The sequence below is a fragment of the Pituophis catenifer genome, unplaced genomic scaffold (genome assembly GCF_029215685.1).
Source record: "Pituophis catenifer annectens isolate HBS135680 unplaced genomic scaffold, rPitCat1.0.hap2 SCAF_8, whole genome shotgun sequence".
In the NCBI taxonomy this organism is placed as follows: domain Eukaryota; kingdom Metazoa; phylum Chordata; class Lepidosauria; order Squamata; family Colubridae; genus Pituophis; species Pituophis catenifer.
This window is the reverse complement of record NW_027256888.1, coordinates 75,303,294-75,317,805: the sequence shown is the minus strand read 5'-3', so window position 1 is coordinate 75,317,805 and position 14,512 is coordinate 75,303,294. Positions and strand designations below refer to the sequence as shown.

The window sequence follows — 14,512 nt, the reverse complement described above, 5'->3', positions numbered from 1 at the left end:
CCTCTCCCCTCTTCTCTCCCTCCCCCTCCCCTCCTCCTCCTTCTCCTCTTCCATCCTCCCTTCCTCATCCTCTTCCTCCTCCTCCCCTCTTCTCCCCCCTTCCCCTCCCTTCCTCCTCCCCTCCCTTCTTCCCTCCTCCCTTCCCCTTCCCCCTCCTCCTCCCTCCTCCTTCTCTTCTCCTTCTCTCTCTTCGTCCTCTCCCTTCTTTTCCCCCTCTACCCCTCCCTTTCCCCCTCCTCCTCCTTCTTCTCCTTCTCCTCCTCCCTCCTCCTCCTTTCCCTCCTCCCTTCCTCCTCTTCCCCTCTTCTCCCACATTACCCTCTCCTCCCCACCCCCTCCTCTTTCCTCCTCCTCCTCCTCCTCTTCCTCCTCTCAAATTTCTGGAGCTGTAAACTTTTACAGTACTTTGAGCTATGCTGAGTTTTCAAGAAGTGGGGGTGGGAAGTATTTTTACCTGGTTATGGCTGCTTTCCCCAAATATAGAAAGCAATCCTGTCTTTACTCCCTCACAAGAACATACCCACATGTTGCATCTTGATTGATTATGTGCCATCAAGTTGAGGTCAGCGCTTAACTCCGACTTAACTAGATAAATTTTCTTTAGGGCAATTTGTCCCTAACCTGGTTTTTCATTTCATTTCATTTTCACTTCTTCCAAACGGGCACGCATTGTCACTATAAATGATCCCAACCTCCTAACTGTTGGTTTTCCTCTTCTTGCCTTTCCTACCATGGTTCCAGCATCAGAGCCTTCTCCAGAAAACCTTGCATCTTAAGCCAACAGAAAATGCCAACAATCTATAAATACAGGTAGTCCTCGACTTACGTCCACAATTGAGCCCAACGTTTCTGTTGCGAAGTGGAACAATTGTTAAGTGAGCTTTGCCCCATTTTTACCACCTTTCTTGCCAGAGTGGTTAAGTGGATCGCTGCAGTTGTTAAGTGAGTAACACGGTTGTTAAATGAATCCCATTGACTTTGCTTGTCAGAAGGTCGCAAAAGGGGATCACATGATCCCGGACCCTCATAAATATGAATCAGTTGCCAAGTGTCTAAATTTTGATCAGGTGTCTGTAGCAGAGGTGGAATTCAGCCGGTTCGGACGAGTTTGGGCGAACCGGTAGCTCCAACAATCAGCTGGCCCTGCCCACCCACCCCCGCCCTATCCTGTGCTTTATTTCCAGCTTTGTAGCTCATCTCAATCGCGCGGCACAATTAATTCCCACTCCCACCCCTCCGCTGTTCTACTTACCATTGCTGACTTGGAAGGTAAGCAGCTGAGCTTCTAAATGCTCCATTTTCAGCATGAAGCGCGAACTCACCGAACCGGTTCTTAAACCGGCAGCATCCCACCACTGGTCCATAGGGATGCTACAATGTTCGTAAGTGTGAAAAATGGCCATAAGTCACTTTCTTCAGTGCTGTTGTAACTTCGAACCAGTGGTGAAATCCAAATTTTTTTACTACCAGTTCTGTGGGCATGGCTGGGTGGGCGTGGCAGGGGGAGGATACTGCAAAATCTCCATTCCCCCCCTCCAAGGGAAGGATACTTCAAAATCTCCATTCCCACCCCACTCCAGGGGAAGGATACTGCAAAATCCCCATTCCCACCTCACTCCAGGGGAAAGATACTGCAAAATCTCCATTCCCACCCCACTCCAGGGGAAGGATACTTCAAAATCTCCATTCCCACCTCACTCCAGGGGAAAGATACTGCAAAATCTCCATTCCCACCCCATTCCAGGGGAAGGATACTGCAAAATCCCCATTCCCACCCCACTCCAGGGGAAGGATACTGCAAAATCTCCATTCCCACCTCACTCCAGGGGAAGGATTCTGCAAAATTTCCATTCCCACCCCACTCTGGGGCCAGCCAGAGGTGGCATTTGCCGGTTCTCCGAACTACTCAAAATTTCCACTACCGGTTTCCAGAACCTGTCAGAACCTGCTGGATTTCACCCCTGCTTCGAACTGTCACTAAATGAACTGTTGTAAGTCGAGGACTACCTGTAGAATCACCCTGGAACTTTTGACTGTAAGAGCCCCCGATTAATGGAGCTCAGATAATGATGTTCCCGAACGAGTTGTTTCAGTCTGTTATATCCAAAGTAGTCCAGACGCTTCTCTTAATGTACCTCATTTCCTTTTGCATATTCATGTTACCCACATTTAACTCATGTAAAGGACATGGCACTGCTTATGCCACTTGCAGCAACGGTGCCATGATATCATGATGCAAACGAGGTAAAATAAGGTAAATTAACCCAAATGACATACATTTGGATTTAACGGACCTGTGGGAAAACAAGACATCCCCCCCGCTAATGGTTCATTAAATCAAGCCTTTACTGCAGCCTTAATTTGCTCTTAGCGCATAATTGCATTTTAATGAATTGCCGAGTGTTTATAAGTCACTCTGCTTGTAATCAGTGACCAAATTGCTAGATTCTGTTATTCCAATAAAATATTGATGCTGCGTTTCTCTTTACTCCCTTCCCAGTTAAGTTAAATATTGATGTCCTCTTTTGCTTTACCTCTTAATTAAGTAAGAGAGTTAAAGCTTTATCACGTGTAGTAGTAGTGTGTGTGTGTGTGTGTGTGTGTGTGTGTGTGTGTGATTGTGTGTGCTTAGTAGGCTTTAAATATTTAGGACAAATAGCTATGAACCTGAAAATGGAACATACTTCTGATTTGACCTTACGACGTATTTAGGAATACCGTGTCCTCGCAAAAAAGACAGTGAACCTCTTTTGTTCTAACTCTTCTCATGGACAGGAGTTGTTCCATCATTCATTGTGGAGTAGAGGTGGGAAATCACTAGAAAAATCTACCTCTGTAGGAGAAAGACAGACAGAGCCTGGGTGGTGGAGTCAAGAGAGGAATCAGCCTAGAGTCACTTAACGTACTCACAAGCTCTCTTGAATTCCATTAGCTCTTATCTAGTGCTCTCTTCTCTTTGCCACTCCCTCTCCTACAATCACCCATCTCTGAAGCCACACAGTTCTTTTACTATCAAAAGAGTGTCTTATCTTATGGGCATTCCTTTTATTCCACATTAAGAGGAACGGAGCTCCCTAAACGGATGACTAGTCATTCGGGTTACTAAGGAGGAACATGGTGCATAGCAGCAGGAGGCCAAACAACACGGATCATCAACTTCAGGCAGTAAACAATTTCTCTCTTGCAATGGTCTCCCTTCACTCTTCCATCCTGAATTTAAAGAGCCAGCAGGAGTCACATTACAAATACGAAGCCCTTCTTGAAGAGGGTGTGTGTATATATACACACCTAGCTTTTGGGGAGGAAAACTAGGGGGAAAAAAATCTGCCTGTGCCTCTACCTCCCGGCAATTTGCCTCCTTGCAGCAAACAGCAAACAGCCCGTTTCAGTTTCAGCACAGCCTGATTAGCACTTGCAGCTGATTGTTGGTTGGATTTGCCTCCTGACAATCAGCTGTTTCAGGCTGCAGGGATTGCCATAGCCTATTGCCGCCTCAGTGCGCCCTGTTTTCGGCCTCTGTGCGCCCCATTCCCCCCCCCCTCCAATGCTCGGAATGGGCGGAAAATGGGGCATGCGGAGGCTGAAAATGGGAATAATCAGAGTCGGTTTTCACCAGCCTGTGCCAATATGACTGTTAAGGAATTCGCAGAGTAACCCTTGAGTAGCAAGGGTGTGCACATGAAAGTGATTTGACAGTAGTTACAAATAAACACAGCCAACACACAGATACACTGAGTTGTGTTTACTTTTAGGAAATAGTAAGGCACAGTCCAATAAACAGTCCAGGTCATACACATATAAAGCAAGAGATAGCAAAACGAAAGTCCAGGGATAATCCAATAACAAAGTCTTCTTACCAGTCGTCGTAGTCATTCACAATAAACAGTTCTTCTGGATTTGCAAACAGTAGCATACAGCGATATTAGAGAGCAAAAACAGCAAAGAGAAACAAACCATATTTCTAGCTCCCTCTTAAGGAGATTGGCTACAGAGCTAATCAATCAGGACACAGTATGATGCAATACAGCAATCTTAAAGCTATATTGAGGGTTTATATATTGCCAACCCAACAAGTTAGGTAATAATCATTTCCTAACAATGACATATTCAATAAAATTATTCTTTGAGGAATCTACCTGCCTCAGAGTTTTGTTGGTATGGGTATGATACTCTGCAATTTCAGTACAATTTGTTAGTGGGAAAAGAGGCTTCCAGAATCTTTTTGATTTGAGGCCATCATGGACTAAGTATTATGTCAAACAAATGTCCTCCTACTGTGTTAAAAAAGACAGGGTAATTGTTAGGTTTTGGCAAATATGACATCCCTCTTCTTTTCTTATTCGCTGCCTGAGCCATAAGATGAGTCTTGGGGAGAGGACAAAACCCTTCTAGCAATCTTCGAGCAATTTCTCTTCCTGTGTTCTTTGATAGAATCTCCAGCTGGGTTTAATCTTAAGGTGTGAAGGACATCAAATAAGCTTCATTTGCTTCGTTTGAATTTTTCTCTTTTTAAGTATGAGCTTTGTCACCCTGTCCATCATGCTTCCCAGTCTCCTTTCTGGCAGCCACAGATTATCTGCAAAGGCTGGAAGTTGCGGAGGGTGACATTTTCTCTGAACGCGTTTCTATTCTTCTTCCTCACTAAGAATGCATACAGGTAGTCCTTGATTTACGACTATAATTGAGCCCCAGATTTCTGTTCCCAAGCGAAACAGTTGCTAAGTGAGTTTTGCCCCATTTTACGACCCACTCTTGCCACAGTTGTTCAGGGCAACAGTAACTTGTTAAGTGAGTAACACGGTTGTTAAGTGAATCTGACTTCCCCATCGACTTTGCTTGTCAGAAGGTCGCAAAAGGGGATCTCATGACTCCAGGACACTGCAACCGTCATAAATACGAGTCAGTTGCCAAGCATCTGAATTTTAATCACATCAGTGGTGAAATCCAAATTTTTTTACTACCGGTTCTATGAGTGTGGCTTGGTGGGCGTGGCTTGGTGGGCGTGGCAGGGGAAGGATACTGCAAAATCTCCATTTCCACCCCACTCTGGGACCTGTCAGGGGTGGTATTTGCTGTTTCTCCGAACTACTCAAAATTTCCACTACCGGTTCTCCAGAACCTGTCAGAACCTGCTGGATTTCACCCCTGAATCACATGACCATGGGGAATGCTGCCGTAGTTATGGGTGTGAAAAATGATCATAAGTCACTTTTTTCAGTGCCATTGAAATTTAGAACCATCACTAAATGAATGGTTGTAACTCAAGGGCAATCCATAATTCATAGAATGTTGAACTGGTTGAAAGATTCTAAAGGTCGTTTTTTTACTTTGTATTGTTATGTTATAAGTGATCATTAATTTTAAAATTTAGTGATTTTTTTGTTTCAATCATACCATGGAAGTTTCAATTAATTGTTCTTTTTTGCCTAGCCTCTGCAGTTTTATGACTCATTCAGAGATTGGTGGGATATAGAGTTATCTATATATATATAAATTGTTCTGTGTGTGTGTATGTTCCAGCATAACTCTGGAATGCCTCAAGCAATTTCAACCAAACTTGGTACACAGATGCCTTACTCTCTGGAAACAAATACTGTGGGGGTAAGGCACCCCTAACACCCCTCGGGGATGTGTGTTCTGTTAAGATACAGCCTGTTGTGCCTTAAAATGGCTTCTACTGTACTGCATTAAAATGGCTTCTACTGTGCAGCACAGTGGAATTGCCATGATAACGGCTTCACAGTACTCCACAAGGGGGCTCCCTCTGGTAAGGGGGAAAATCCAACATTAGAAATTATGTTTGGTCCGGACATTTTCAACAAGGCTTTGATTTTTCTTGAGGACCATGGATCAGCTAGCACAACAACAAGATGGCATCATTTTACTTCATGATTCTGGGAGCACTGGGAAAACATTTTTAACTAATTTAATTCTTGCCGAAATCAGGGCTCAGAGTGAAATTGCTTTTCCTGTCTAATACAGGATTGGGATAAATAAATACCCGGGCAACGCCAGGTTATCAGCTAGTTATTAAATAAAAACAGAATTTTCTTCAGTGGGCAAGAGATATAAGACGATTTCGAATCTCCATGCAACCCTTTGGCCTTTTGGCGTCTTACCTCTATTTTATTTGCTTTTTTTTCCCCTTCCCTCTGCCAATGATTAGGATGAAAGTCTCGTCGTACCAGCTGGAAAATGTTGTCCAGAATGTGCTCGAAAACCCTGCTTTGCATCTGGGACATTATACCAGGTAAACCTTCAGATAAAATGCCACAAGGACGAATTGGATGTGCATTTTTCTTTCTCCCTCACCCTCGACTTGAAATTTTAACTTTTTAAAAACAAACAATTGACTGTACTTTCTTCTTGGAAAGCCCGATGAGTTGAAAGGGATCAGAAGAAGTAAGGTATGTTCTGGCAAGACTGAATGGGGCCTATCACCTGTGCAGATAAGACGGTGGAGTAAAGGGCCACGACCCAGGATTTGCTTCCTGGCTGAGAGAGTGCATTTGACTAGCACTCTAACCGTGACTTCTGGTGGGCATCGGCAGTCAGAACGAAAAGAATACATGAAGTCCTCGACTTACGACCACAGCCGAGTGCCAAATTTCCATTTTCTAAGCAAGACAGTTGTGAAGTGAGTTTGGCCCCATTTTATGCGATTTCTTGCCACAGTTGTTAAGTGATTCACTGCGGTTGCTAAGTTAGTAACAGTCGTTGGATACGGGATGGGCGGCAAATAAATTTCATAATAAACAAATAGACAAGACAGACAGACAGAAATAGCAATAGCACTTAGACTTATATACTGCTTTACAATGCTTTCCAGCCCTCTCTAAGCGGTTTACAGAGTCAGCCTATTGCCCCCCAACAATCTGGTTCCTCATTTTACCCACCTCAGAAGGATGGAAGGCTGAGTCAATCTTGAGCCTGGTGAGATTTGAACTGCTGAACTGCAAGCAGAGATAGATTAGATAGATAGATAGATAGACAGACAGACAGACAGACAGACAGACAGACAGACAGACAGATGAGATAGATACATTGGATGGATGGACGGACAGACTGACTGACTGGCTGACTGACTGACTGACTAGATCAGGGGTGTCAAACTCAAGGCCCGGGGCTGGATCTGGCCCACAGGATGCTTAGATCTGGCCCTGGAAACGGCAAAGGACTGGCCTGCCATGCCTCTGCCAGCAAAAATGGAGATCGAGAGGGCCATGTGCAGCCCTCCCAAGCTCCATTTTTGCTGGCAGAGGGTTGCAGGAGGCCGTCGCAGCCAAAAACGGAGTTTGAGAGGGCCGCACATGGCCTTCTCGAGCTCCGTTTTTGCTGGCAGAAGGTTGCAGGAGGAAGTTGCAGCCAAAAATGGAGCTTGGGACCCTGTTTTTGCTGGCAGAGCGCTCGGGCCACAGGCACCCCTGACACAAGTGATGTCAAGCTGGCCACACCGACCCTGGCCACGCCCACCCCGGCCCCCCGAGTCAAACACAATGAAATGCGGAGTTTGACACCCCTGGCCTAGATAGATAGATGATAGATAGATAAAGATAGATAGATAGATAGATAGATAGATAGATAGATAGATAGATAAATAATACATACATACATACATACATACATACTTGGTTGTTAAGTGAATCTGGCTTCCCCATTGACCTTGTTCATTAGAATGTCGCAAAAGGGGATCACATGACCCCAGGACATTGTAACCATCATAAATATGAGCCGGTTGTCAAGTACCCAAATTTTGATCATGTGACCCTGGGGATGCTACAACGGTTGTAAATGTGAAAAACGGTCAAAAGTCACCTTTTTCAGTGCCGTTGTAACTCCAAACGGTCACTAAACGAATGGTTGTAAGTCGAGAACTAGCCGTCATTCAAATAATTCTCTTTCTTATGTAGCATGGTGAAGAGTGGAAGAAGGATGCTTGCACCACCTGCGTATGTGATTCAGGGGAATCCAGGTGCTTTACAAAGAGCTGCCTCCCACTGAATTGTCGGCAGGTAATTCCTACGCTTAAAACTTGGAGATTTTCTGGGAAATTTGCCCCCTTTCTCATGTCCTCAATCTTCCACTTGTATCCTCCCAGGAGGAGAACAAAGTGCGGCGCCCTGGGAAATGTTGTGAAGAGTGTGTCCTTTCCGTGGGCAGCTGTGTACACAACGGCACCCTCAAATACCACAGTGACATGTGGCATGATACGGACTGTAACTTCTGTACCTGTGATGGAGGACGGGTTGCTTGTTGGAAGGCCAAGTGTGCCAAAGTGGACTGTGACCAGGTAAAGAATTTCCCCAGTTATGTCTTATGTTTCGCTTACTCAGAATATATTTTTTAAGTGGCCTTTTTTTATTCAAGCTCCTGAAAACATCAGATATTGAAATCATTGGTTTTCAGACCTTGGAGGTCTTCTGGCCCACCCCCATGTTCAAGCAGGAGACCCTATACCCGTGATGGCGAACCTATGGCACATGTGCCACAGGTGGCACGCAGAGCCATATCTGTGGGCCTGTGAGCGTTGCCCTAGCTCAGCTCCAGCGCGCATGCGTGTGCCGGCCAGCTGATTTTCAGGCCTTCCGGCCCCACCAGAAATCGGGAAACAGGCTGTTTCTGGCCTCCAGGGGGGTGGGGGGAGGCCGTTTTCGCCCTTCCCAGGCTCCAAGAAAGCCTCTGGAGCCTGGGGAGGCCGAAAAAAAAAGGCCTACTGGGCCTATCAGTAACTTTTTAGCCGTTGCGTGCCAAAAGCGGGGGGAGTGCGGGGGGGGTCGCGCGCACATGCACGGGGCGCTGGGGGGCGTTGAATTATGGGTGTGGGCACGCACGCGCGTGATCCCCCTGCACTCCCCCCGCTTTTGGTACGTGACGGCAAAAAGGTTAGCCATCACAGCCCTATACCATTTCAGATAGGTGGCTGTCCAGTCTCGACAATCTGTTCCACCAGTTAATTGTTCTCACTGTCAGGAAATTTCTCCTCAGTTCTAAGTTGCTTCTCTCCTTGATTAGTTTCCATCCATTGCTTCTTGTCCTGCCTTCAGGTACTTTGGAGAATAGGTTGACCCCCCTCTTCTTTGTGTCAGCCCCTCAATTATTTTTTTCAGTACCGTTAAACTTCAAACAGTCGCTAAACGAACAGTCGAGAACTACCTGTAATTGATTATGTGCCATCAGGTCCAGTATTGACTCTTAATGATCCAATAGATTTTCTCCAGGTTGATCTATCCCCAGCCTGGTCGTACAGATCTTCCAATGTTGCATCCATCACCACTGTCTCTGAGTCCATAACAATAGCAATAGCCCTTAGATTTATATACCTCTTCACAGTGCTTTACAGCTGTTGTGGCCCTTACGCGGCCTGTGCAGCTAGTAGCTGATTCAGACAGCGAGGAGGCTGGTGTGGTGCTGCGCCAGCAGCCTGTGCAGCTGGCACTCGAGTCGGACAATGAGGAGGCTGTAGAAGATGTGGTGCCAAAGGCGGGGATTCAGCCAGGGCCTTCAGAACCTCCAGAAGCTCCCTTAAGTGAAGAGGACGAAGAGGAGGAGCGTCTTCTTGATGCACGAGCGCGCAGAGCTGCCAAAAGGCAGGAGTGGCTCCTCAGGAGGAGGTCTCCTCGAGAGTAAGGCTTGGGGCTAATTGGCCACTCCCTTAGCCTATTTAAGGAGGAATGCCGACTGAAGCAATTTGCAGGGAACAACTTAGTTCACATACCTTCGTGTCTTGTCTTGCTTATCTTATCAGCTTCCTGCAAATTGCTTCTGGGCATTCTGCCAACCATAATAAGTTTTCAGTTATTATTCTTTGAATTCTTGGCGGCTGTTAATGCAATTAATTAACGGCCGTTGTTGTAAAAAACTGGTTTAGTCAGTAAATTAAGGTTTGAACGGACTTTGTTTGTGCTGCGTTCTTTGGGGTCTGTAGCTGGGGCAGAACAACAGCCCTCTCTAAGCGGTTTACAGAATCAGCTTATTGTCCCCAACAATCTGGGTCCTCATTTGACCCACCTCAGAAGGATGGAAGGCTGAGTCAACCTGGAGCCTGGTGAGATTCGAACTGCCAAATTGCAGTCAGCCGGCAGTCAGCAGAAGTCGCCTGCAGTACTGCAATCTAACCACTGCGCCACCATGGCGCCACCTTCTTCTCTTTCCTTCTATTTCTCCCAGCCTTAGAGTCTTCTAGGTCTATGTTTGCGGTAGGACAATTTGAACCTTGTTCAGAAGGAGTGTGTTATGTCTCTGACAGAATCTAGGAGGCCATGTCCCCTGACTCCTTGAAAGCGTTAAAGAACCCCAATCCATCCCCTTCCAATGCTGTTGTGACATCACCGCCCTGCCTTGTAAAACCTTCAATTATGAACCAATTCCTTGTTCGAGTCTTGTAGAAAAAGCAATTTTCTGTCCATTTGCTTGATCTCAAGCTTGTTCAAGACAGATTGTGACCCTTTCATGAGGCAAGAAAAGATCGGGATCTCTTCTTGACTTGAGCAATGAAACCAGTACAGAAAGATCAAATTGGGGACCTGCCATGAATTTAAATGAAGCAGGAGAGCCGGGGACTGCCCAGGTAAAGGGCTGGCTCCTGTAGCATTTATTTCTAGGCCTTTCCATTGAGACAAATCAATGCTTTATAGCCTGTATGCTGTTTTGATCACTCCGTTATAAAAATAAAAGATGTTGAGACTTTGGAAAGAATGCAGAGAAGAGCAACAAAGGTGATTGGGGGCCTGGAGGCTAAAATATATGAAGAATGGTAGCAGGTGGTTGTCAAACTGGCCACGCCCATCCCAGCCCCCTGAGGACTAACACAACTCTGATGTGGCCTGCAATGAAATAAGAGTTTGACACCCTGCCCTGGAGTATTTAATGGAAGGAGATTGTCCTGTGGAAAAGAGGTTAGACAAGGAAATTGCAACTTCCAGCAGATACAATTCAATCCATGAAACTGGATTCTCCACTTTCTCCCATGAGTTGACCTAGTTGTCAGCGTTGTGGCATTTCAAGGAGAGTTTTTTGTGCGGTCTTTGTAGAGACACAACGATACTTATCTTTTTGGAAGGGAACTCAGTGATGGAATGAGACTGATAAAAGAGGATTTTAAAGACTGTATTCTGGAGGGAAAAAATGGCCAGCTTCCCTATCTCTTCTCTCGGCATCATTTAAAAAAAAAAAAAAAAAAAGAGCTGATTCTAGGTATCTTATTGTAATGCTCAATTTCTCTGCAGGGTGAAGAATTATCTCATTTACCAGGCAAGTGTTGCCCTGAATGCATTTCAAGAGGGGGTCCCTGTGTTTACAAAGACTCTGCCAAAGACGTAAGTAACTCGCTGATTTAGCAAATAGTAGAGTTGCCAAGGTAGATGTTGGCTAGAAAAAAACATATTCAGTAGCATGGAAGCACGGAATACATATTGGTCAGTGGCAGTGGTGGGTTTCAAACTTTTTTTACTACTGGTTCTGTGGGTGTGGCTTGGTGGCCGTGGCATGGCCTGGTGGGTGTGGCTTGGGCGTGGCAAGGGAAGGATACTGTAAAATGTCCATTCCCACCCCACTCCAGGGGAAGGATACTGCAAAATCCCCGTTCCCTCCCAATCAGCTGGGAGGCAGAGAATAGATGGGGGAGGGGCCAGTCAGAATTTTTACTACCAGTTCTCCGAACTACTCAAAATTTCCGCTACCGGTTCTCCAGAACTGGTCAGAACCTGCTGAAACCTACCTCTAGTCAGGGGCCACTTCTTCTTGTGCCATATCTGCATTCGGACATTGGCGATTATGTTGGCGATCCTATTTTTATCAACGGCCGCACGAAGTGCTGTTGAGTTTTGTCTAAACCAGTCCCTTAGATTTTGAAGCCATTATGATGTTCTTCTGCCTGGACCTTGTTCGCCTTTGGCCACTGACTGTCAGACCTGGAAGCCATATTTCTACCTCTGTGCCTTCAGGCCTGCCACAATCCTACTGTGGGAAATTGGGAGGGTGGGATTGCATAGAGAGAAGAAGATATGTAGTCACAATAAAATTCTTTATAGAAAGACAAGGCCTTTATGCCCTGCAGCTGTGCTGAGAAGAATGAGGAGGTATCTTCTGTTCTGGAGGGTACCTGATTGACCATATGGTGGACATGTGGGTAAAGGGCAAGGACTTGACCTTTCTTTTGGGTGTGGAAAACCCGGAAGCTCTCAGATTCGGGTTTTCTCAGATGTGCCAATATGACATCTCTAATAAAAGTTAGCTTTGAGGAACTTCAAGCCTCGGAGTTTGATTTCGTTGGGGGTGTTACTTGGAACCCTGACAATGACATCTTGCAAATGTAAACATTTGTACTACAAGGTTGTAGTTTGCAGTATTCTGGGGTCATGTGATTGCATTTTACGACCTTTAAGTCAATGGGGTAGCCAGATTTTTTTTTTTTTTTTTTTATACCGCCCTACTCCCGAAGGACTCAGGGCGGTGCACAGCCATGAAATAAAACACATAGATATACAAAATTTAAAATCGAATAAAATGAATTAAATAAATTTGGCTGAATTAATACCCATAATTTAAAATACCCATATTTTAAAATCCATTAAAAATTTAGAATTTACACATTAAAAGGGAGAAGATTTAGGCGAGGCCAGATTCACTTAACAACCATGTTATTAATCTGACAACTCCAGTGATTCACTCAACAACTGTGGCAAGAAAAGTCACAGTAAAATGGGGTTAAAATTCACTCGAGAAATGTCTCACTTAGCAACAGAAGTTTTGGGCTCAATTGTTGTTGCAAATTGAGGACTACTTGTATGTAGCCAGGACTGTGAAGGATTCACATAAGAGGCTCAGTTTGTTTCATATTAATCATGCTTACATTTTTTTTTTTGTGGTTTGGTACATTGTGCAACTCCAACTTATTTACTTAGTTCATGGTTCAGCTGCTGTAAAAAATAGAATAACAGAGTTGGAAGGGACCTGGGAGGTCTTCTAGCCCAACCCCCTGCTCAAGCAAGAGACCCTGTACCATTATGGACAATGGCTATCCAGTCTCTTCTTAAAAACTTCCAGTGATGGGGCACCCATAACTTCTAAAGGCAAGCCATTCTTCCCAGACGTCCCTGTGACAGCCCCTCAAATATTGAAAGACTGCTGTCATGTCACCCCTAGTCCTTCTCTTTGTTAGACTAAAGGTAAAGGTTCCCCTCGCACATATGTGCTAGTTGTTCCCGACTCTAGGGGGCAGTGCTCATCTCCGTTTCAAAGCCAAAGAGCCAGCACTGTCCGAAGACGTCTCCGTGGTCATGTGGCCGGCATGACTAAACGCCAAAGGCGCACGGAACGCTGTTACCTTCCCACCAAAGGTGGTCCCTATTTTTCTACTTGCATTTTCTTTACGTGCTTTCGAACTGCTAGGTTGGCAGAAGCCGGGACAAGTAACGGGAGCTCACCCCGTTACGTGGCACTAGGGATTCGAACCGCTGAACTGCTGACCTTCTGATCGACAAGCTCAGTGTCTTAGCCACCACATCCCTTTTTTTGTTGTTAGACTACACATACCTAATTCCAGCAACTGTTCTTCATATGTTTTAGCCTTCAGTCCCCTAATCATCTTTGTTGCTTGTCAGGTTTCAGTGTCGTCTCAAAATAAATTGCATTTTCCAAACAAATAGTCTTTGATGAAATCTTTCATTTATTAAGCACGACAATCTGTCCCCGATCATATCGTAGCCAACACTGACTTCCTGACCCCAAACCTTCCCTTTCCGTTCCCCAATTCTCTGCGTCTCATTGGCCATCTTCCAAATCACTCTCCCCATATCTACTACTTCAGCTGCCAGGAATGTCCCCCCTCCCATCCCATCTCCTAGGGGATATTATCTTCAGGGAAAATAAGTAGGTGAAAAGTCAAGCGTCCTCTTGCCAGCTGCCCCCTCTTCTCCTCCTTATGTCAGCACTGGAACGAATGTAGTTTGGAGTGCTGACATTGCTCTTCTCTGCACTCTTTCTAGAGTATCAACATCTTTTCTTTTTTTTTGTTATTGTGGTGACCAGAACTGTAGGTAGTATTCCAAGTGTGGTCTTACCATTGCAGTATAAAGTGGTACTACTAGAACTTCACATGACCCTGATATTATCCCTCTATTGATGCAGCATAAGACTGCATTGAAAACAGATCAGTTTAAGCTAAACATCTTGGGTTAGCACAGCCAAAGAAAGATGAATGGTTACCTGGCGTGTTGATGCTCATTCCTCCATGACTGCCCTGGTTCTTTAAGATGCATAGGTTTTGATGGCAACTTCATGCTAGCACTGATGATGTTACCTAGTTTGGTAATGAAACGTCTTCAAGGAAACAACCAAGCTCAGAGAGCGCCAAGGACTCCATAGTTTTGTTTTATTTTTTTAATTTGATTTATATGCTGCCCTTCTCCGGAGACTCAGGGCGGCTTACAATGCGTTAAGCAATAGCCTTCATACTTTTGTATATTTTTACAAAGTCAGCTTATTGCCCCCACAAACTGGGTCCTCAATTTAC

General features: G+C 45.2%; 1 protein-coding gene across 1 annotated transcript in view; it reads left to right on the top strand.

The window, feature by feature from the left end:
* Positions 1-14,512, top strand: part of FRAS1 (Fraser extracellular matrix complex subunit 1) — a 294,939-nt gene that overhangs the window by 13,961 nt on the left and 266,466 nt on the right. The window contains exons 6-9 of the mRNA XM_070949170.1: positions 6,167-6,250; positions 7,911-8,012; positions 8,099-8,290; positions 11,226-11,315. Of these exons, the coding sequence (XP_070805271.1) occupies positions 6,167-6,250; positions 7,911-8,012; positions 8,099-8,290; positions 11,226-11,315 (468 nt within the window). The remainder of the gene's footprint in view (positions 1-6,166; positions 6,251-7,910; positions 8,013-8,098; positions 8,291-11,225; positions 11,316-14,512) is intronic.